This window comes from Orbicella franksi, chromosome 14 (assembly GCF_964199315.1).
Source record: "Orbicella franksi chromosome 14, jaOrbFran1.1, whole genome shotgun sequence".
Lineage (NCBI taxonomy): Eukaryota > Metazoa > Cnidaria > Anthozoa > Scleractinia > Merulinidae > Orbicella > Orbicella franksi.
In genome coordinates, this window is record NC_138158.1 from 20,831,249 (window position 1) to 20,854,632 (window position 23,384).

Below are 23,384 nucleotides of genomic sequence, written 5' to 3' on the forward strand. Positions count from 1 at the left end.
ATTGACTTTAAACATGATAAACACGTGTTTGAATCGAGGTAGGGTCACATCATCCGAAATAACTATTGTACGGATTTTATCAAATCTTCTTGCTCATTCTGGACGATTCGTGACGAATTAACTGTGGTGTTATTCAAAAGTCTATTAAAAAGCCCTTTTGACGAAAAGGTGCAGCCCTAATGAGTTAGGCGCGTGCCGGTAATACAATTGTCACCGGGTCACCGGATATCCGGCCCAAAAGACCACACGTTCTTTTAATTGAAGACAAAACGCCTCATAGATTCAATTCCACGTCTAGTAAACGAAATTAACCTTTCGAAAGTAAGTGGCATAGATCATCAGTATTTCCGTTTTTTATGTACAGTGTTGCAAAATTATATAACAAATTAATAATAGAAAAGCGAAGCAAAGCCTAGTTGCTGCAATTCGGGTACAAAGTACTCAGGTGTTTTGCTCGGTGGTTCAGAGGTTTTGTGTTTAAGGTAACTTTTACGTTCTCTCTAACCCCCTTTAATCTTGTGCGACGCAAAAACTAATGGAATAAATATATGGCTCAAGCCGATATGATACTTTCGCTAACGTGCCATTACGCGGCAATCGGGCAATGTTCATTACTCGCAAATAACCAATTGTGAAAAATCGAGAGCTTTTATGCGCGATCCGTTGTGTTTAAAGCTGTTTAAGAAACTGAAAAAGCTTAATTTTTTCACGAGAAAGAAAATATTGAAATTTAAATCACCCCAAGAGCTCGATTTCATGGCGTCCATGGCTAAGCGCGCATGTGATCACAATAAGTGCTTGTGGAACTTGCACAACGGTTACCGAAACTAAAGATATTTGAGGCATTGCGAACCTCACATGACTTTTCAATCAGTTCAAAATCTTCTTTAATCTCCAATTTGTACAAAAGTAACCAATACATGTTGTTGTTTTTGTTGTTTGCAGCCATTATTGTACACGGACAACAGAAAAACGAACAACATTTATCCGTTAGTACATCTGTTAAGTTTTCACAGCCTTGTTTACTGATTTTCGCGAAGAATTTGAAGGTGTTTATTAGCTTGAAACTATTTTCTAAACTATGTTCCTTCCACAAAGAACAAAGAATCTTGTTTACTTACTTTCGTGAGGAATTTGCAGGTGTTAGAAACGTGAAATTTTTTTCTACACATGCTTTCCATGAAGAGGTCGAAGGTAACTAAATCACATATTGAGATTGACGCGTGCCCGCAATTATCGAATCTAGCTCGCGGCGGGCATTCTGGCTTATGGCACGCGTATTCAATTCAAACCAAATTACCATCAAACTGTTCAAGTCAGTTTCAAGGCTTCAAAGCACAGTTTTTGCAGAGTTCATGGCCTCGAATCCCGTAGTTTAAATGGCTTAGGTATTTCATAGCTTTGGCTTGCAGCATTACGCCACAGGAAAAATTCCTATGAAAGACCCGCCAACCCCCCACCCCCTACATGAAATTAGCCGCCACCCCCTACATGAAATTAGCCGCCGCCCCCAAACTTAGCCACAAAAATGAACGTATTAAAAAGGACAAAGTTAAGAAGGCAAAAAGTAAAAAGTTAAACTGGCGTCTCGCCGTGGTAAACGAAATTGAGAATGGTGTTTTAAACGCACTGCATATCGAGTCCCCGATACGAAGTCGTAAGCTAATTAATTGAAGAATGGCGTTAAAAAAAGCCGCACTGATCAAGTGCCTCGTTGACGCGTGCTAGAGTAAAATGAATAAGAAAGCTCTCAATTCACTCTGTTCCCCCAGGGAAATTAAACTCGCTGGATCCCCTTCTCCAAAGCCATGCCAGAGTTGGTGGTAAACAGATTCTCACTATGAAAGCTACCCTAACACTACGGGGAATTCTTTGTCACTTGAACGGATTTAAAGTAGTCTGCTCGGTCTGCAATGGTCTCTTCGTTCGGCGACATTGTTAACCAAATCTTATGGTAGAACAACTCCACTTGTGTTAAGACATCGTTGAAAATATTTTTGATTATTTTCCACCGACTCCTTCGTGCCGTAGGTGGTAAGTATATATAGAACAGAAATCAGTCTTGTAGTTTTCTCTTCGCCTTAGGGCTTCATTAAGTCGGTGACTGTTGAATGGGGTATGGATTGTGCCATACAACACCATACAACATGATACAAAGTTTGAATACTCTGGATTTCTGACATTTAAAGCACTTTTGTAATTCCATCCAAATGGAAAAAGACGTCGAGTTATGACCCTACGTTAATAATTAGTGCTCGCTGTTATCAAACCTCTCCGAAACAAGATGATGTATTTTTGCACTGAAATAATTTGGTCTAAGAGAATTTGTGACGTATTCTTGTCAAGATATCGATTAACCTCTCTGGTGAGAAAATTCGATATTTCGTACGATTCTGCAGGGAAATCCTTTATTGAAAACATAGTTCACAGTGGTGCATTTTAATGCGGAGAAATAGACACCAACTTGCACGAATTTCAGCATTAACTACTCAATAGAAATCTGAAATCTCTTCTCTCTGTTTTCTGCCAGTTAGTGGACAAAATTTTGTCCTTTTTTGGTCGCAATCTCTTGGAAATCATTTCGTTGCATAACAAATGCCTATCATTTAAGCACAGAGTACCTAATGGGCGATTATTGCATAACAAATGCCGATCATTGTAGCATTTATTGGGGAATTATTGCATAACAAATGCCGAGCGATTACTGCGTAACTGACTTTGGTCAATCGCGTAACCTCTACATATTTAGACTACGAGCACGCGCAGCTGAACGTGACTCGCGGCCACTCGCGAGGCCATATTTTCATCTCTCTAGCTTTTTGCCGAGTCACGCTTCATGGACCAACAAATCAACGGAGAACTACGAAGAAGTCGTGGATATCTTGCCTACAAAATGGAGAGGTCTGTTTCGGTCAGCTGCTATATGCTTGAGCGGGTTTTGAAGATAATTGAAGAGGTCAGAAAAAAAAATCAAAATACCCTTGAAGAACGATATGTAGGATTTTGTTTATTACAGTTTAAACGTTTATTGACCCCCAGTATTATATAAAATAAAATAATTGCAATATTTGATCTTAACGTTGACACCTGTGGGGTCTTTACGAAATTCCCGGAAATCCTCGACCTTCCAGGATTTTTGCGGCCGTAGCTAATTTGTTTATATCTAGTTTTCTAACTGCGTTTCGAACGTTGGCCACAAGACCCTGTGTTTTGGTTGGATACTGTTTAAACAACAGAGTGTTTCTGTCGAGGAACTATCGGCTGATAGTTGCCCTGCGGAAATTCGATGTTGCTAAAACAAGTATTCTCCCGAGAAGCAAAGTTTCGAGGGCAAATATGTCAGTTTTAATAAAAAAAACATCGAATTTCCAAAGGGCAACTATCAGACCGATAGTTTCGAGATCGTAAACACTCTATTGTTTTATTATTCACCGCTAAATTTTCTTCCTCTCGCCAGTTCAAAAATCAATTTGAATTATTTTCAACTTTTTTAGATGAAAGGTATGAGAGCCAAATATAAAAATTTGCAGAAAAAAAAAACAAAAAAACCTGCAGATCAAGCAATATTTCAATTTATTAAGCGCGCTTGTTTACAGAAAAATTTTCACTGATGAGTACTTGAATTTATAAACCCCTTGTGAGCTTGGAGGATCGACGAGCAAACGTCTGGAGGAGTCAAAGACTTTTCGTATTGAATCTCTACACGTATATTTAAACCTTTAGGACCCTTTAGTCTTTCCATAGTTAGTTCTAACTATGGTCTTTCAAACAGCTACAATGGAGTCCCGCTCTACGGACGCCCGCTTACGATATGGATAACGGACAGTCTCGTTTGTCCAGCGCCGAAAAGCTCATATATTTTCTATAAAGCTAACCCGCTTATTCGGAAACCGGTTAATACCTGACGGATAACAGATACTTTTCAGTGTCTCGAGTCAGTAACCCTCATATATCGCTGACAAGCCCGCTATACGGGCACTGATTATTTGCGCACTGTCCATTTCCGGATCTGGCTCAGATGTACATTCTGCAACTGAAGCCTTAAAAGCGGACACTACTCTGCCGACGTGGAAAGCAGGGTTGGCGCAGTGGTGAGAGCGCTCCGGCTCCCACTAATGCGGCCCGGGATCGATGCCGGCCGGGTGTCATATGTGGGTTGAGTTTGTTGTTGGATCTCGCCCTTTCTCCGAAGGTTTTTCTCTGGATTCTCCGGTTTTCCTCCTTCCTGAAAAACCAACATTCCCAGATTTAAATTCTACCAGGATAGAGGTTGACCCGCGTGAAAACCAGCTAAGGTTGATGGGGCTTCACCTCTAAACATTGAAATTTATTAACGTGCACCGAGTTGAAGAGAAGAAATTTGCCTCTAGTCCCCTGATAACCGGCATCCACCTCTTACTGAAGATTCACAAGACGACGACAGTGATGAGGATATTGTTGAGGTCGATGCCGAGTCAAAGGAACCTAAGGTCAGTTCACTGAAAGAAATTATAGATTGTTAACAGTCTCTCTATTTTTCAACTAAAGCGAGGGAAAGCGAAGCGCGAGAGCGTGATCCCCACCCCATACCCCGTGAAGTCTCCCGTTTTGCCTCGGGCGTCCAGTTCTCTAGCGATTCTACCCACGCGTTCACCGATCGAAAAAAAAAAACACCGAGAAAACAGAGGGCTGTGAACAGTCTAAAGAAAGTATGATAATGCTGAAGGACGTGACGGAATATCTTACCAGTAAAAATCTAGCGGAAACCGCGAATGACCTTTCAAAAGGTTCTGTCTCATATTTAGTTCACCTGGCTGAGTCCCAAACTAAAAGCGTCAGCCGGAAAGTAAAGGTCACGGACTATTTCAAATGATCCCATTGTCGTGTTTCCAAAACAAAACATAATATTAAATAATTTTAGTCTGATTCTATGAAAAATGATCGTGGGGTTGCTTTGTGATGAATATGTTGCAGGCACAGTTAAGATATTAAACAACATTTTCTCGTAAAAAAATGTCTACTTTCGTCTTTTTATTATTACTGATCCGTGACATTTTTTTACAGAGCCCGCAGGACACCAAGGTAACAGGGAGCTTAACTAAGCAACAAGGATGACGACGCCGAGGATGACACCTAGTCAAAGATGATTTTATCATTTCTCTGCGAAAGATCTGTTCAGTGCACCTATTGGCCTCAGAACTTGTTCCAGCTAAATACTTATAAACGCCAGCGTTCAATACGAAAATTAATTAACCGCCGTCGTTCGCTTTCTCATGAATACGCAGAACTTAGTCATTTCACGTTGTGGTTTTGCAGAGGACGTCAAAGAAATGACCAAAGATTTATAACGCAGGTGCAGAGCCATTGTTCTACTCGTTAAACTTTTTAACTTGTTTGGTGGCGTTCTCGTCACTGTTGCCGTCGTGACTTGCTTTTAAAAGCTCTCTGTTAACCGGGTTCCACTGCACCAGCAATGATTCAGTTACATGTGTGCTAACCCCAACGGCCCAAGTGTTATCACGTTCCGGTATTACCTCGGAAAGTCGATACGTCGGAAAATCGAGTTTGGTCGTTCACATATCGATTTGTTTACATCTAACATGACTAAGTGGTAACTTTGCATATTCTGAGCCCTAATGGTAGTCGTTACTTTGTTTCGAGTAATTTGGCCATGTACAAAATTACCTTTAAATTGAAGGAAACCGAAAATAATAGTTTTCTTAGATAGTTAAACACCAAAGAAATAATGATAAACCATAGAGGAACAAAGGATGGTTAATTAAGGATGGAGAAGATTAACACGAATTACAAACGACGAATTTGAAAATTTTAGGCTAACATTTTCAAGATGCGCAGTTCCTTTGCCCGTTGTCGGAATTTTCTTTATTATAACTGACTTTCCTGATTTAAATCTTTACGTGATCATGAATGGTTCGCGACGATAACAAAAGGCAAAGAGGAAATGTACTTGCAACACGTCCTGATTAAACGGAGAAAATAACTTAACGAATTTTATATAGAAATCTATAAGCCTAGTCTCTCATCTGTTACAATGTGTCGGGACACCTATTGGGAAAAACGAAAGGGCATTTAGACATTGTTTAATTTTTATTTTTCTATTTTCGACTAATCAATGTCGTTGATGACTAATCAATACAATCGATGACTAATCGATTATTTTATGGCCTTGTGACTGAAACATTTTGTGGCCTATCGATTATTCATCGATATCACTCATTGATCATCGGCAATAATCAATGGCTAGTCAACTTATTACTCATCGATTACCCGATGATGACTCGTTAATTTATTGATGTCATTGATGTCATCGATTAGTTACGTCTGGTCCTTTCAAAGCTTTCATACCGCACCAAACAAGACCAAATGTAGAAGTTTGGCTGAGAGCATAGGCTATTATTTCTCATCAGGTCAAAGCATTTTGATTAGGAACTTATTCTCTATTGGCAATTAAATGAACTAAAACTTCACGGTAGTATATTCACAGTTATTGACAACGTGAAAACGGGTTCTCTAAAGGTGCTTTGATACTGGCGCCTTTTCTCATATTTGAACCTGATTGAGTCAGTTTAGTGTCGGTTCCTCTCTTGTACTTTCTCTTACTTTTAGTTTTTTCGTAGTTATGATGTGTGCTGGAAAATAACTTGTGATAAAACACCATGACATAAAAAGCCTCACGCAAAAACAAATGTGGTAGAACGATTAACTCGCCGACCAACACGAACTTCCTCCTCGCGTCAATGCAGAATTAATCAGACGAACTTTGAAAAAGGTGTGGTATTATAGCCTGTCTCCTCAAGATTCACTCAAAGTCGTCACGGCCTTTTTCGCGAGAAAATGCGCTACTCATCAAATCCAGGTTAGGGATTTTGATGTGCTTATCCCGCCTTTCGTGTTAACCGTCAATGCTCTCTCGTCCCAGAAGTTGTGTTTTCGTTCTCTCTGCTACTGAAGCGAAATTCTTGAAACAGGTTGTGAAATAGAAACCAAAAACTTCAAGGAAAATAGTAGAGATAAATGACGTTAGCTGCTTAAGGTATGACGTGGAAGGTGGAACTGGTTAAGACACGTACACAGGCGAGAGATTGTTAATGATTGCTTCACAGCTAGCATTGGGGGGACACCAGAAGGTCGAACGTTTGCCTCTTCCAGGTGTCCAGTTAGTTGGGGCGCAGCGCGAAAATTGCCCGGAAAATAGCGCACAAAAAATAGGGGAGAAGCGCGGCGCGGGAAAGCACATTGAGCGTCTCCGGCGTCCTTTATTTCGCCCCGCCGTTTTCTCGCGCTGCGCCCCAACTTACTGGAAGTCCAGAAGAGGCTAGTCGAAGGGCGGAGGGGAGAAAGAAGACCTCTTGGAGAAGGACTGTCGAGAAAGAGAGAAACAAGGCGGGGTGGAAGAGTTTGAAATTAGCCAAGGCCGTAACAAGGAGCAGAGAGTATTGGTTTGAGAACGTGATACTCTCATACCTTCCTGACCGTCATGTGTCTCTACTGGCGCGACGCGACGCTAGAACCATGCAGAGAACCGTTTTTTCAGAAGCAGAAAGAAGAAAGAAAACTGTTACGACCACTATGATGGTAGAGTACTGTAAATTAAGGTTGTTTGTATTATTTGAGGTTGACGAAAGAGTAGAAGTTATGTTTTATCACTCATGACTCATAGAACTGTAGAAATAGTTTCATGACAACTTCAAGTGGTCACGACACAACTCTTCATTGCGTGACCAAAGAAATTTTGAAACATACGACAACTACACGACGCCAGCTGAACACGTGACGATCTGGTGACAACACGTAAGGTCCGTAAGATGAAATATTTACACAGAGAAACTGGCTCTGAATATCTTCTGTCCCTGTGATTTCTTCGCACGACCTTTGATGATATTCTTGTCTTAGCGTCTTCTCACATGAAATGAATGTAGCCTGAGGCAACAGAAATCCTATGACGGCTCTGTGACTTTTTGTGCGGTTGTTTTAAAGTTCCCCAACCAGAGAACAGGTGAGAAAAGACCTCTCAAGATAGGGGGCTTCTCCCATATGACCATATCTTCCATGGTCCAACAGAGGCAAAATTGATTGAAAGAAAGTTCAGCCATCGTAATAAACAGTTTTTCTGACCTTTTTCTCACGTCCAGAATGTCGTTAGCATTTCTGGATCTTTCTCGCGATATTTCAAAATTCTCTTGGACCCCAGCGTACCCCTCCCTCATTACACGCAAATGCTAAAACGCGCAATGACCTTTGGGATTTCAAGCTTGTTCTATTATTGTTCGCAGTCAAGTGACTAGCACACTCCGTTGTCAATTTTCTTGTGAAAATAGTCTGTAAATTGTGCTGAAGGTGAAGGTATGTTGTTGCTTTGAAGAGACCAGTGTTCCATCACTGACAGTGAATATGTCGTGACAAGTTCAGCACGATCAGCCCCCAAAACCCGGTGTTTTTCATTGCGTTTGCGCGCCCACGGACTTCGGGCACATCATGTAATGATTCAGACATAATTTTTCGCAACCGTACGTAAGCTAATAGTGAATTGTACAATTGCAAAAGAGTTTCCTACGGTTAGTTATCGTCAACCATGAGTGGTAGAATCCTTTTACCGACAGTATCTTCCAGATCTGCTCGACATCTTGCTCGTTCGTTCAACGGCTCGACGCCAAACTTCACCGGTTATGAAGAATACACCGAACCGCCTCTTCATCGAAACAGTTACGATAGCGTCCATTATGAGTCGATCTATGATTCAACTGAGTTTTCTGGAAGCCAAAGAAATCGCGTCGAAGTCATGAGGAAACGGCTGAAGTCTCATTTTATGACGCCTTACCAAAAGTACAAGCATCGCGGGAGAAAACCGTGGAAACTTTTGTTTCAACTTCTCAAGTTGATCATGGTTACAGTCCAGGTAAGCAAGCAAACCTCGATAAGTATCTCACTTAACTTAGGCTTAGTTTGTTTGCATTTCCAGGATAAGATTATCGAGAAGATTATCATGTTTTTTTCTACGATTTTCCTTGCTTTAAAATATGAGACAGGCTAGTACTGAAAAACTTGTAGTCGATTTTCAGTTTTACTGGACGTTTAATAAGTCCGTTACAACCAGCTACCTCAAAAAGCAACCAGCTAACCATCATGAACTTTAATTCCCCTTTAATTTTTTTTCGCGTGTATCTTCGCAAAGGTGTTGCAAGGTTAACAAACATTCTGTATTGGGAAATTGTCTTATTCAGAAAGTGAAACTATATGATGCTAGGGGAAAAACATTATAGATGCAAAAGGGAAGTCATTTCATTTCTTTTGTTTTCATGATATTAAAATTCTTCTTGGAGTTCCTAAACATTCTATAACTTCTGTTATTTTTGGTGCATATATCTATGTTATACTGTGAAGCATCAGAGAGTAGTTATCATTCTGCAATAACAAAAAAAAATGTCTAGACATCCTCTTTGAGTTAAATTTGCAACAACTACGTAGATCACAAAGAAAAGGAGATTTTTCTTTGTGATAGCCTGGAAAATCTGTTTTAGCGCTGAATATTGTCCTGCCAACAAGAGTGTCTTAGGGCCTCTTCATAGGAGCCCAGTCAACCAGGCTGGCTCAGTTTCGGAGATCTCACCTCACCACTTTCCTTCGTAGAATTTTGATGTGTTCATATGAGAAGCTGGGCTGGCCTGGTTACCGGGATCTCGGTTTTTGTGACTGAGATCTTGATAACGGGGATGAAAATTTTCTCATATGATCACTCCAGCCTGGGTAACCGGGATGAAACTTTTAGACAAAATAGCTTCGCTTTGGCAACATAGCGGCCAAAATGGCATAATTTTTGTCTTGTATGTATTTCCACTTTAGAAGTATGCCAGTTAGCTTGGTTAGTAAAGCTACAAGAGTCCACAAAGCCACGATAGTTGCAAACGATACAAGTTTATGTTCCAATATTTTGGTTGTGTTTCTTAGATTTCATCCCTGTCGACCGGGCTGAAATTTTCCATATGAACAGACCACAAAATTTGTCCTGGTAACTGAGCCAGCCCAGTTACCGGGCTCATATGAAGAGACCATAAGATACAATTGCCCTTGATGGGCAGGGTGCAAAGAAAATCAATTTTCCAGCTTACCTTTTGGGCAAGACTTAACTAGAAATATGTACCAACCTGACAGTCGTTTTCACTAACCTGATAAAAATTTTCCACAAGCACAGTTAACTCAAATTTTAACCCAAAATACATCACCTGCCCATCATACAAGAGAAGGATATGTAGAGTGCACTAACCTGCCCACAATGTCCACTAGGCTATCAGATGTGACTTTCTTTGCACACCAAAGGTGGGGTTTCTTTGTATAATAATGGTAATTTATAAATTCTACAGCAGCATATGGTAGTATTACCATTTATTCTATAACAAAATAGTGCATTTATTAAATAAATTGGTGTAGGTAATCAAATGGTGATGAGTGAATTTATTTTAAAGAAATAATTTCAAGTGCCTTTTGTCAAAATTCTTAATATCCCGAGCCTCTTGGCAAGGGATTTAAATTATTAGAAACTTTGACAAAACGTAAGTGAAATTGTAAATTTTCTAATTTGATTACCTTTTAATATCTTGGGTGACAAATTAGCAAACATTTTCTTGAGTTTTTGATTTGTTTTCTTGTTTTGAGAAATTTCGTGCCAAACGTTGCTATAACAATTTTGTAATTTCACATTTCAAATTATAAATAAACGCTGGAATTTCACACCAAAATTAAGGTGTAATTTGTCACCTATGATATTAGACTTTAGAAAACAGTCCTAAGAAAATACGCACACTGATTGGTTAAAAATTATGTTTCTCTAACTCAAAAGAAACACAGAACTAGCATGAGCTGTTGACGTAATGATGGTGCAAGCAAAGGCAATTTACATTTTGATAATCAAAGTTAACAAGTTGGTTTCCTTTTTTTGTCGCAGTGTTTTCTAAAAGAAATAGAAAACATGTTCTTCATGTTTCTATCGAATTATATTAGAAACACTCGTGAAAGTTTGGGAGAACTCAAAAAAGCTGGCGAAACACTCTCCTGCGTGGCGTGTTCCCACAGCATTTCTCGTTCTCCCAAACTTCCACTAGTGTTTCTATAACTCGATAGAGACACGGTACATGTTTTCTATTTCATAAATAAACCTCATTGTAGTGATTATCTTCTGCAAAATAATCTAGCTTGGACTATTAATTCTTTTGTACTATTTATTACCCATTTCTAGTTACTCCAGAGAATGTTAATCGATGACACTCCATCAAATGAATATCATGTAGTTGATGATCTTCACAATTCTCCTCACCTATCTGTTTATCACACTATACTGATATGGGAGGGAGAAATTAAATCTTAATCAGATATATTTTTTGTTTTAATTTGCAGATTTTCCTGTTTGCAACTGAGCTTTTCTCTGTTGTGAACTTTTTAGATGACAGTCAAGATGCATTCAACCATCTGTTTCTTCTCAATCCCAATGAGTCAGATTATTCTATTTACACAAAGAACCAGTTTTACTTCCAAGTGCAGCACTCTGTTGAGCAGGTTAGTCAATTAAAAAAAGCCTTACCTGTCACAAAGTGTAGTGAAAGGGGAGAAGGTAAGGGCAGCTCTGTCAGATAAGATAAAGGTAAAGTCTGCATATAAGCCAAGTGGCCCATCAGGCTGGAGCTTATCCTGGTTTCTGTAGCATGTAGCCTAAACTAGGAGTATTTCTATCCTCCCCCCCCCTGGATGGGATGCTAGTCCATCTCAGGGTTACCCCCCAATATTAAATTCACCAGTACCCATTTATACACTTGGGTGAAGAGAGACACTGTGAGAGTAAAATGTCTTGCCCAACAACACAACACAATGTCCCCAGCCAGGGCTCAATCCCGGATCACTCAATCCAGAGACGAGCACACTAACCATGAGGCTACCAAACCTCCCTTGATCTGTCAGATATGGGAAGGGGGGTGGGGGGTGGGGGGTGGGGTGGGGAATGTTTATGCATAGCCCTGCTAACAGAACCTCTTGTTAATGATAATCCATTGCACTCATTACAGCTGTCCATGCTTGATGGGCCCTTGATGTTACAGGGAACTTACATGTACCTGTAGTTGATACAATTCACCCATAAATTAACAGGTGTGAAGATCAAGGCTACAGGCGAATCAAAAGTTAATGACAGCCCTGGTAAGGCTGACATTCTGTTTTGCCTTTGCAGTACTATGACATCCAAAACATAGCTGTTGGAACATTTGGCTTCCTTGAATCCGAAGACGGCATAAAACCTATGAATATGTGCATATATAAATACACCAACAGTTCTGTCGAGCCTGAAGATGAGTCGTATCATCTCACGCGACAGACAAACTATTGTATCCTTTTGAACAATTTCACATTTGTTTCTCAAGATGAGCTCATTCTCAACCCCAGAGCTGTTCTATTTGTGCGCAAAAATAGCTCTGAAGAACTCAACAAAATAGTGTGTACTGAGTGGTTTAAAATCCCCTGAAATAATTAATGGAAGGGTTTCATTCTCTATACCTCTTACTAACTGAGTTCGAGGGCCTTACTGTAAGTTATTGACTGAGTTGTTTCCCCATCGATTTATGGCCCAAGCGTTAAGTGTGCGGGCCATAAGTCGAAGGGGAAAAACGAAGTACGGACTGAGAAAACAAGGTTAGCAGGATATTTATTTTATTGCTACTGTGTGTCTGATGGGCCCAGGAACAATTTCTATTCATGCAGAACAGCTTCAAATTTCTGAAGCAGCTCAAAAGCAAAACAAGTCAATATGAAATTGTTGTTAAGTGACTCTTAAGTTGTTTGCAGGTTTTAATACACAATTTCAGAAATAAAAGACAGTTTTAAACTTTTACTCGCTAAAAAAGTTAAGAACACTTGGTGGTAAATCACAAAACATTTTAGCAACAAAAACAGCTTTAAATACAGCCCACTAAATTGGCCAATCACAGCACGTGTACTAACTGAGAGATATAATAAAAACTGTAAGTTCTTTTTAAAAGAAACCAATTGCCCAAAAATGGCTTGCATTCAGGACCATCCCTACTAATATTATCGTGCCACCACTTAAGTCTTACAATTTTGTATCCAGCAGAAGAGGATGGGGATGTTGATTAATTTGAAACAGTTTTGGCTAATTTATATGTAAACAACGATTTGCAATGTGCTATAGAAAGAAAAGTTGAGCAATACACTGTACATGTAACTTGTCCCAGAGGGAGTCTATTTTCTGAACCATTGTTCTCTTTCATCGAGGAATGGAATAGTGTCAGTAATAGTTTGGGGTTAATAATTCATGTATATTGAAATTATACTAATTTATTTGTTATACTTTTGACACATTTTTTAATTATAAACTTGGCTTTTGTCTCAAATTTCAAGCTCAAGTTCAGATCTTTGCAGTCTTTGGCTGAAATAAAAAGCTATATTTATATGGTGAAAATCTAGCACCATCAATATTGTTTTGCACAAAACATGTGCGCAGCTGTGAAGCTCATAAGCCAGATTTTGTGCAGGATTGCACAGAGTTCCCCAGGGCCTCATGTCTTTTGGTAGTAAAGAAAGTGAAGGTCTCATGTCGAGAAGATTTACAGATGACTGTGAATCCTGATTGTAGCATTTGGTAGTTCAAAATTTAAAGATGATTTCCAGTCTGTACTGCTAAGTCTCAACACCCTAATGTTTATAAACAGTTTATAAATCTTACTCAATGGAATGCAAATCCATGTTATTAGTTGCAAACCACATACAGGTACCTTATCTTTGGCGCCTTTCAATTCTTTCCAACAGCTTCACTGATTTTTACTGTTGCAAAGTTGTTTCATCAAGTGATATGAGAAAGAACGAAGTATAAAGCTTTGACTGCTTCGGATCCATAATGGCAGTTGTTTTGAAACTTTGAATTTACTTCATGTAAGTAGTTGCAAAATGTTTACATATTGTGATGTCTTACATGAAACATAACAAAAAACGCAAACAAACTCGCGAGAGTGCACAGTATGGACTGGAAATGATCTTTAAGTCACCACAGACTTTCAGTTTTTTTGTACTGGTATTCATACTGCAAATGGCAGATCAATGGCTTATGCTTTAATTTATCTTTTGTTATGATATTATTTCCTTTATTAATAAGTGTAGCTTGTCAACAGTTGCACAAAACAAATCACTCAGACAGAAACATCACTCACTTTGTCAAAAGAAACAAGATGCCAGAATCATTTGAAAGGTAGGTGGAATATTTTTGAGGCATAAAATGTACCTGTCCAGCAAAATTTAATTGTTGAACAATGAAGAGATGATCAAACTGGTTTTAACATGTTTCTTTATGCCCCATGTGCTGTGTAAAGGCCCAAAAACTGAATATGAAAATAACATTACGAGATGTGTCTAATTAAAATAGAGTGAGCACAGAGAAATGGCTTTGATCATGTTGTGATTTGCTGCGGCTTTCAACAACATGCAATCTCTGCTCAATAATGGTTTCGTGTTTAGCTGCCATCATTCATCTTTTAGCAGACTTCACAGTTCAAAAGGTCATTTCTGTTGGTTGTTTTCAATAACATTGTGCAACATCATTTTGCTGAGATACCAGCTGAGTCTTCAACCTGCCAGAAAAAAATTCTTCATTAATTATTATAATAAATAATTATTAATTAAATAATTTTTATATTCATTTTACAAATAGCTATAATAATATTGTTTTCTTTTTCAGCATAATAAGCATTATGCTAATGGCTGAAGTACGTTCTCTTCACGTTCGAACACCTCCGAGATTACCAGTTTGTTACAAGTTCAACGTCACTGTGAGTTTATTAATGAACACAGTAAACTATCTTCAATGTTTGAAAATGAGAGGTTCAGTTATAAGAAGGAATCCACCTGAACCTCAAGTAATGAGTGGACAAAAACTTTGTGCCAAGATTGTTTGCATCGTATTGCAACTTCTGTGTGACTGTTTTAAGTATCTTCCAAAAGAAATCATTTCTAAGAAATTTTGAAGTTCATAGAAAGCTCTTAAAAGTACTGGTGAAATGACACTGATGATGAAATTTTACCTGTGTTTGCACAATTTCTCTGAACTTTGAAATTTATTTCTCGAGTTCCTATGGAAAATTGTCTTTTGTGTTATTTCAGGCAATTATTTACATCTTTAGCTTTTAGAAAATGTGTAAAGAATTTTGATTTACTTAATATTATTCTGGTACCAGATTTTTTGTCGACTAAAAGCTAAACTTGCTTGATTTCCTATCAGATTTTTTCTTAATCACATTGTTGATATGTGTGAGAGGAGCAATAATTGCAATCGATTTAGAGGTTTACTGAAGGCAGTTTTAAGGCCTTTAGAAATGAGATCTGCCCCTCCCCCTTTGCAATAGAAAAATGCACAAGCTAAGCTCTGTACTTGAAACATTGAACACTTTGTTGTCATTTTTTGTCAACCTCTAATTGGAACAAGTTTGCCAGACAGACAGTCCACAACAAGTCATTGAGTTTAAAGGAAATCAAGTGTGAGATGGTATTGCAGCCTTGATGTACCAGAACCAACACAAAATCCATTGTAGGATGAGCATTACAAAAAGATTTGCATTGTTGAGCTCATGACTCACTGAAAACTCCTGTGTGTTAACATGATACCTACAGGTCTATATTATGTGGATTGAATGTAACCTCTGCTAACCAGACATGTACTCAATTGTCCTAGACACTTGCAGCACTATACGGTCCAACCTCCACTAACTTGGCCACCTTAGGTTCTAAGAATTATACAATGGCCACCACTCTACAACCCAACCCTGCTACACTTTTTGTCCCAGTCAACTGTCCTTACATTCACTCTTATTTTAACCTCTCTACAACGGTCACCTCTCTACATGTATGGTCAGTTAACCAGTGACTGACGAAGGGTGTAGACAAAACCCCATTTTCTTTATTGGAAAAGGTCATCAAACTTGATCCGTAACACACGTCGTTGGTCTCTGTTTGTGGTTAGTTTCTTTTGTATTGATGTATCTTGATTGTGTAATGTACAGTTTATATGCTAAAATAACCATTTTTTTTAAGAAAAGAAATGTTGCACCCTGTAAAAAACAGGTGTCATGTTACACCCCTATGTCCCCATAACAGCCACCTCTCTTCAACAACCACTTTCCTCTGTCCCCATGGTGGCTGTGTTGGAGAGGTTCGTCTGTACTTTAAACCTCCAATAACCTGAGATCACCTCCAGACAGACACTTTTTTGGGTCTCTAGAATGTCTGCTGACATGACGGATTCAGCTGCCCTTGGTTTTTTAACAGCAGTTGATGTATATTTAATTCTTTTTTCATGCAGATACAGTTTGATAACAGTAATCATGATGGTAAGGTACCAGTCACTTTGAATGTGGATGGAGATGTTATGGACAACTGTGCTGGTAATTCAACAGTCAGCAAAGAAGGTAATGACATTTCTGTCTTTGAATTAGGTGGATTATGCATGTGGTGTCGTCACTGCATTGCACTTACATGTGCCTGTAAACTTAGCCCATCTGCAGGGAGAGACACTGTCAGAGTTCCATTTCTTGTCCAAGTCTAAACACAAAATAATGATATTGGCAAAGCCTTGGGCATGGGCAATTGGACTAAACTTAAATCCAAATGGCTAATAGTCTTGGCGCTTAACTGCAGTCGGAGTATCACTACTTTCTCTGAATAGAATGCTTGTCCAGTTCAGGTTACATCCAGGATTCTATCAGGCTGCCCACACTGTGTCAGAGGAATTTAAAAATGCAACAATCACTGGTCATTTTGGATTTGTGTTTGTGGGAAATTCAGTCAGGGAAATCATGTGATTATTATGAAACCATCATTTTCGAAATTCAGCTCCATTTTCAAAATGTTTTCCACAGTCCAGATGAATATGAAAAGCTTGGCATTTTCTTAATCCTCCAGTTTGAAGAGTATTTCAAGATGCTCTGGTTTTGGTCTGGTTTAGTATGGACTGTAGGCCTAACTCTAGCATCGTTTTCAAATTTCTCTTGGTGTAGTGTGGGCAGGGCCTAATTTCAAAGTGTCTTGACTAGGAATGCATCACAATGATCTTGTCCAAAGGGCGTCCTGATAGCAGTACTTCTACAACAGTTGTATCATATTACTGAAAATCAAATAATGTACTGAATGTTTGATCCAATAGGTTGCTTAATAAATAAAAGAATATTTCACTTTATAGTGACATAGGTATCTACCTCAAATTTGAACAAAACCTGAATGGCAAAATTGTTGTTTATTGCAGATTACCAGGCATCAAAAACACTTAGTGTTTTTGTTGACATTATGACCATGCTGTTCTGCTTGATGTCTGTGACCCTATGCTCACGCTCAATCTTTCGGCAACTACAGCTTGTTAAGGTACTGAAGGAACTGCATGTATGATCAATAAATCTAGAATTTAGAGGCACAGTTAGTCATGGAAGGAAATGCCATATGTGGTAGCTGGAGGTTTTGCACCAAAGCTAGTTCCCACCCACAGAGTTTGCACCCGCATCAATTCAACTAGTGATCAAGTGCTTAAAATTTATCTTTCCCTTACCAAGCAAAAAAGACAACATTGTGGGCGTGATGAAACAAAGTCACACAAAACATGTTTATTTCTCATTTTTAATCTAAGGCAAACTGGAATAGAAAGTTCATAATGAGTTCAGGGGTGAAAAGTCGATGGGTGCGAATTTGATTGGGTGCGAAACAGGTAACATCATGTTGTTCCAGAAAGTATCCATACCCGACCCACGAAAGGTTTTTTGGTTAAAACCCTCCCACCCTTCCGGAAATTCCAGTTTGGCTTCATGATTTTTTAAAAAAATTTTGGCTTTTGAAACCCCCCTCCCCTTCAGAGCTTCCGATAACTTTCCTTGGGGTGGGTATGGATATTTTCTGAAAATGCACATTCTTATTATGTGGGTCACCGATCAAGAATAATGTCATCTAGATGACTGGGTATTGCAGAAGTTTTTATTTGGAGTGTTAAAGGACTGAGTTGTAGTTGAGGCTCGTACAGATGCAAATTATAAAGAATGAGGCCAGTATTCAGCTATTTCTTGGCACAAGGAATGATTTTTTCGTGTGGGACACAGTTGTCAGGTAATCCTGAACAGGCAAGAAGGTACCATCTTGTCTGCTTGGGTGTCCAACTCCAGTACAGGATTTGGTTCTTGCCCTCTCGTAAAACTACATGTACACCTGTAGCCATATAGCAACTTGACTGTGCTCTTGGCAGGACATTTCATGGATACAGTGCCTTCTTTACCCAGTTGTATAAACTGGGCACTGGCTGGTATTAGGACTGATTTATAGTTCATTATTAATTTATACTTTTGGTGTTCAAACTATGTTATGGTAAGTCTACATATGAGCCAAGTGGCCCATCAGGTTGACGCCTATCTCCGGTTTCTGTAGCATGAAGCGTTGAGGAGCATTTCTCCCCCCCCCCCCCGCCCCTGGATGGGATGCTAGTCCATCACAGGGTTACCCCCAGCATTAAGTTTGCCGGTACCCATTTATACACCTGGATGGAGAGGCACTGTGAGAGTAAATTGTCTTGCCCAAGAACACAACACAATGTCCCTGAGCAGGACTCAAACCTGGACAGCTCAATCCAGAAGCGAGCACACTAACCATGAGGCCACAACACCTCCACAAACTGTTATAGAATGTACTAATTAATGGAAAATTGTAATTTATCTTGTTTCAGGCAACCCAACGATTTTTCTCTCAAGAACTTGGCGACCATCTGTCCCCCTATGATTGCTTGGACCTAATGAACCTGTGGTTTTTTCTGATTGCCATCAGTGACAGCTGTGCCATCATTGGTTCTTTGATGAAAATGCTGATTGATATCAATGTAACTAAATTTCTCTGATTTTGTGTTTTAGATAAAAGGTGTCGATTAATTTGCATTTTAACATAACATGTAGAGCTGTTGTTGTATTAATTTTATTGCCTCAAGTTTGGAGACATATTTTTAGTAATAATTTACTTCTGTCTGTGAATTAAGTGAACACCCATGGAACCCTCGCTAGGGGAGAAATGCAAGGTTTTAGATAAATATGGGAAGAAACCTTTTGAGATTTACTAAGCTGTACAGGGACACCCAGCAAGCTCATTTGTTGTTTAGTTCTTCAGTGGTGCAGTGGTTAGCAGGGAGGGTGGTGCAGGAGGGATGAGCGACACTCTTTTGGTAATCTTAAATTTCTCAGTTCCATTGGGGTATACTAAGGCAGATTAAAAAAAGCCGTAGTTTTGTTTGAGAAGATTTATACTCATAATATTAATATTCTGGCATTTCTGTATTAGGGCTGTGGCAGCATAACAGTTTTTTTGTAGGCCTGGCTATTTCCATGTAGAAAAAAGCTCAAAAAGTACATGCGTTGATTGGTTTAAAACTGTGTTACAATAACTCGATAGAAACACAGAACTAATACTGGCTGTTGACGTAATGATGGCATATGTAAAGAGAATTTACATTTGATGATCAAAGTGAACAAGATGTTTCCTTTTTTGTCACAGAATTTGAAAACATGTTCTGTGTGTTTCCATCGAGTTATAGAAACTCTCATGGATATTTTGGGAGGACTCCAAAAAGCTGTGGAAACACTTACCTGTCAGCTCATGTTCCCACAGGATTTCTCGTTCTCCCAAACTTCCACTTGCATTTTTATACCCGAAAACTAAACATAGTACGTTACCGGTATTTCTATTTATTAAACATTGACTTATTTACTGAGAAGAGACCTTGTCCCTCTGTTTGCAGGATAACACACAGTACACAGTTTGCAGCATATTTCTGGGTATTGCAGTGCTGCTGACTTGGTGTGGATTATTAAGATATCTGGGACATTTCAGGAAGTACAATGTAAGTTAAACTCAGGGGTTTCTTTAACATTTTTGGCAGGAGGGCAACTGGTTTTCACAGGCGGGCAAAACTATTAGAACTGAACTTCTTTGTTAGAAAAAACTTTCCGCTAGTTGGTCAAACCAGCTGGGCAAAATAAGATTATTGTCCTCGCGGCCGGTCAATTTGTCCGGTGCCTGGCCCTTAATGAAACCCCTGTCAGAAGTGAGAGCTTTGTGTATGAGTGAAAATTGTTATTTTTTACCATGAGATGCGAACACAAACAACAATGTCGCCAATTGAAGGGATTTTGCGTTAGTCATTCAATCACAATAAATTCAGTTTACCGTTTAATTGTTGTCATACTGTTTGTAATTATTTGGCTAGCTCTGCAAGCTGGGAAAATAAAGCAGCTCCTGTACTGTGGTTGGCTACCTGATCAGGGAAGATGTGGCTATTTTGTCCCGTCAGGATTGCTGATAATGCCGCACAAGAAAGATAGTTTTTAACCGAGAGTGAGGTCTTTACCTTACGGAAAAATCTCAGACCAAGATCTTTCTATTGCTCATTCAATATGGCAAGGCCGAGGCTTGAGATTTTCTCGTAAAGACTGAACGTTTGATTTTAATAAGTTGTTTTTTATATGGCTTTTTGCATTGTTTTTGCAGGCCCATAATCGGTCCATGGGCATTACAAGAGAATTAAGCCCTAGAATTAGCTAATCAGAGAGTGCATTGAGTCGACTACAAACACAACTTGTTCAGTCAAGATTTCTGGCTTGATATCTGCTAACTACTTGTGTTGTTTTTGTGTCTTGTAATTTTATTACAGATTCTGCTGGTTACATTAAAGGCTTCGGCACCAAGTGTTCTGCGATTCTGCGTGTGTGGCTCACTGCTATACTTTGGCTTCTTGTTTTGCGGTTGGATCGTCCTTGGACCTTATCATATCAAGGTAGGACTACGGTAAATTTCAAGGACTCTGATCAAAAACTAGTCTTCTTCCATACCCATGATATGGGTTGTCACACAACACTTGTACCCAGCAGACTACCCAACATTGTGTGACCCACAGAGTAGTCAAAAGCACCTATCCTAAGCGGGGTTTGGGGGCGTGGGGGGGGGGGGGGGGAGTATTGTTCTTAATGAAAGGGCTCTCTATCATGTCATATCCAACGCACGCTTGTGGAATAATTCTTAATTATTTCCTTGTAACTATTTCATTGCTTGGGTAATGGGCTCCTGTGCTTGTATTAAACATTTCAAACCAGGGAAAGGTACTTTTTTGGAATATCTGTCTTAAGTCTAATTTCCTTGTTTTCACTCTTGTTTTGCTATTTTTTCCTAGTTCCGCGACTTGTGGACTGTGTCAGAATGTATGTTCTCGTTGATCAACGGTGACGACATGTTCATGACATTTGCCGAGATGAACCAAAAGAGTTATGCTGTGTGGGTCTTCAGCAAAATCTACCTGTACACTTTCATCTCGCTCTTCATTTATGTGGTCCTCAGCTTGTTCATTGGTATCATCAGTGATACCTACGAGAGAATCAAGGTAGAAATGGCTAAGTGATTTGTGAGCAACCTTCTGATCAAATCCTGATCAGAATATATTTGGGTTATTGGCCAAGTGTGAGGTCAAGATGGCTGGATATTGGCCAAGTTTTTTCTTTTTGCGTGTTTATGGACCGAGACAGAGTTGAGGTCCATAAACACGCAAAACAAGAACGAGGCCAATATCCAGCCATCTTGACAGAACAAGCTTGGTCAATAAAGGATTTATTATATGGAAGAGAACACTATTTTCTTGCGGGACACAGCGGGTAATCCCGAGCGAGTAGCCAATCACAGTGCAGGATTCGGCTCATCTTGTCCGCTAAAGAAGCTAGCCATATTTTATACTTATTTAATTAGCCAGAAATGCATCAGTACTTTTAGTTACGGTCAATTGTTAACCTCTCTAAATAAAGTCGTTACCTGTCCTCTTTTGTACGTCAAACCTTTTCTCTCCACTGGTACTCGGCATCTTGAGTTGTTTTGGTCACGTTCAAAATTACCTTTACATTGAAGGAAACCAGAAAAGTAGTAGTTTACTAAGGTAGAAAAACACCAAAGAGACAATAATAGACCATAAAGGAACAAGGACGTTTAAGGATGGAGAAGATTGACACGGATTGCAAACAATGAACTTGAAAAATACAGGCTAAGTTTTCGAAGATGCGAAACCATGACGTAGACCCTTAAATTTTTCAACTGTCTTCTCGGTGGTTGGAAATGTGGTAAATCACGGTGTTTCATATATTATGTCGCGAACCGGCTCTCAGTAATTCCTTTTCTCTTTGTTAACCGTTTCCCCTTTGTCATCTTTTTGTTAACTGTTTTTCTCTGCTAACTGTTTTGCCCCTTTCTCTTTCAGGACTGGGGACATCCCCCATGCACAAAGCTACAGCGCTTTGTCCACGGTAACAACTGCCAGCGGTGTAACTCTGAGTACAGAGAGGAAGCGGGCGAAAACGAACTTACCGGAGCAAGCACCACGGAATAATGACGCTTGATTAATTCTACTATGAAACATATCGCAATTTACTTTAAAAGAAAAATTGTACGTCATAGAGCCAGGCTTCTATTGAGAATTAATTTTGTATGGGAACTTCGTAAAAGTTTGAGTGGCAAGTTAACTTATTTTTCTTGAAAATGATCTTTGGCCAACCTCATTCACAATTTCCTTTCTAACTCCTGGAGAAGAAAGAAAAAAGTCCTGATTGATAGTTTCTTTGCTATCTCCTGGAAAAGAGAGAAAAACAGTCGTGTAAATTTGTAACAGGGAATAGAAAAATTCACTACGTATTTTAATTACTTTAGCTTTAAAGATGATTTCCGGTCCGTTCTGCGCAGTCTCAGCACCCTAATATTTTTGTGTCTCACTCGATGGAATGCAAATCGATGTTTTTCAATACAAACCACATACCTTATCTTTGAGGCCTTTCAAATTCTTCTTCCAAGAGCTTCATTGATTTTTGCATCTGTGAAGTTGTTTCATCAAGTGATATGAGAAAGAACGAAGCATAAAGCATGAAGCTTCGCAACCATTTACTTCATGTAAGTAGTAGTGAAATGTTATATTTTGTGATGTCTTACATGACACAAATCAAAAAAACGTAAACAAACTCTTGAGAGTGCTCAGTACGGACTGGAAATAATCTTTAACTTTATGGCATATCCCTCTGTATATAACAATTCTACGAATATTTTTCAAGATGTAATTTGTACAAAATTTAGGGCGTCTCATTAATAAAGATACTATAATAAAAGGTTTTCTGGCCTTGAAGTTAATTATAGAAAGTAAAGTGTAAACCTGCTTTCCATCCATCAAAAACGTCTAGCAAATCTTAGGGTACGTTCCTTTGGGGTGATCTAGATCAATGATCCAAGATCACTCAGATCATGGTGCATCAAAGGAACTGATGAATCCACTCTGGTCACCACAGGCAGCCCAAGCTCTCTCTATG

The 23,384-nt window shown here is 39.1% G+C and overlaps 1 protein-coding gene across 1 annotated transcript; it reads left to right on the plus strand.

Moving 5' to 3' along the window:
• Nucleotides 1-6,994: 6,994 nt before the first annotated feature.
• Nucleotides 6,995-23,189, plus strand: LOC145467508 (mucolipin-3-like). The gene is made up of 12 exons (XM_081451049.1): nucleotides 6,995-8,896; nucleotides 11,389-11,547; nucleotides 12,212-12,365; nucleotides 14,152-14,239; nucleotides 14,726-14,816; nucleotides 16,343-16,448; nucleotides 17,282-17,397; nucleotides 18,737-18,886; nucleotides 19,796-19,897; nucleotides 20,708-20,830; nucleotides 21,224-21,430; nucleotides 22,292-23,189. The coding sequence occupies exons 1-12, from the start codon at nucleotides 8,573-8,575 to the stop codon at nucleotides 22,418-22,420; spliced, it is 1,749 nt and encodes a 582-aa protein (XP_081307175.1). The 5' UTR covers nucleotides 6,995-8,572; the 3' UTR covers nucleotides 22,421-23,189.
• Nucleotides 23,190-23,384: the final 195 nt, after the last annotated feature.

What these genes read in the sequence shown, in the direction of transcription:
- LOC145467508 (XM_081451049.1), top strand. Translation starts at nt 8,573, where the DNA reads ATGAGTGGTAGAATCCTTTTACCGACAGTATCTTCCAGATCTGCTCGA. An exon ending in TGATCATGGTTACAGTCCAG is followed by an intron (nt 8,897 to 11,388) that starts GTAAGCAAGCAA and finishes TTTAATTTGCAG; the next exon opens with ATTTTCCTGTTTGCAACTGA. An exon ending in GTTACAAGTTCAACGTCACT is followed by an intron (nt 14,817 to 16,342) that starts GTGAGTTTATTA and finishes TTTTTCATGCAG; the next exon opens with ATACAGTTTGATAACAGTAA.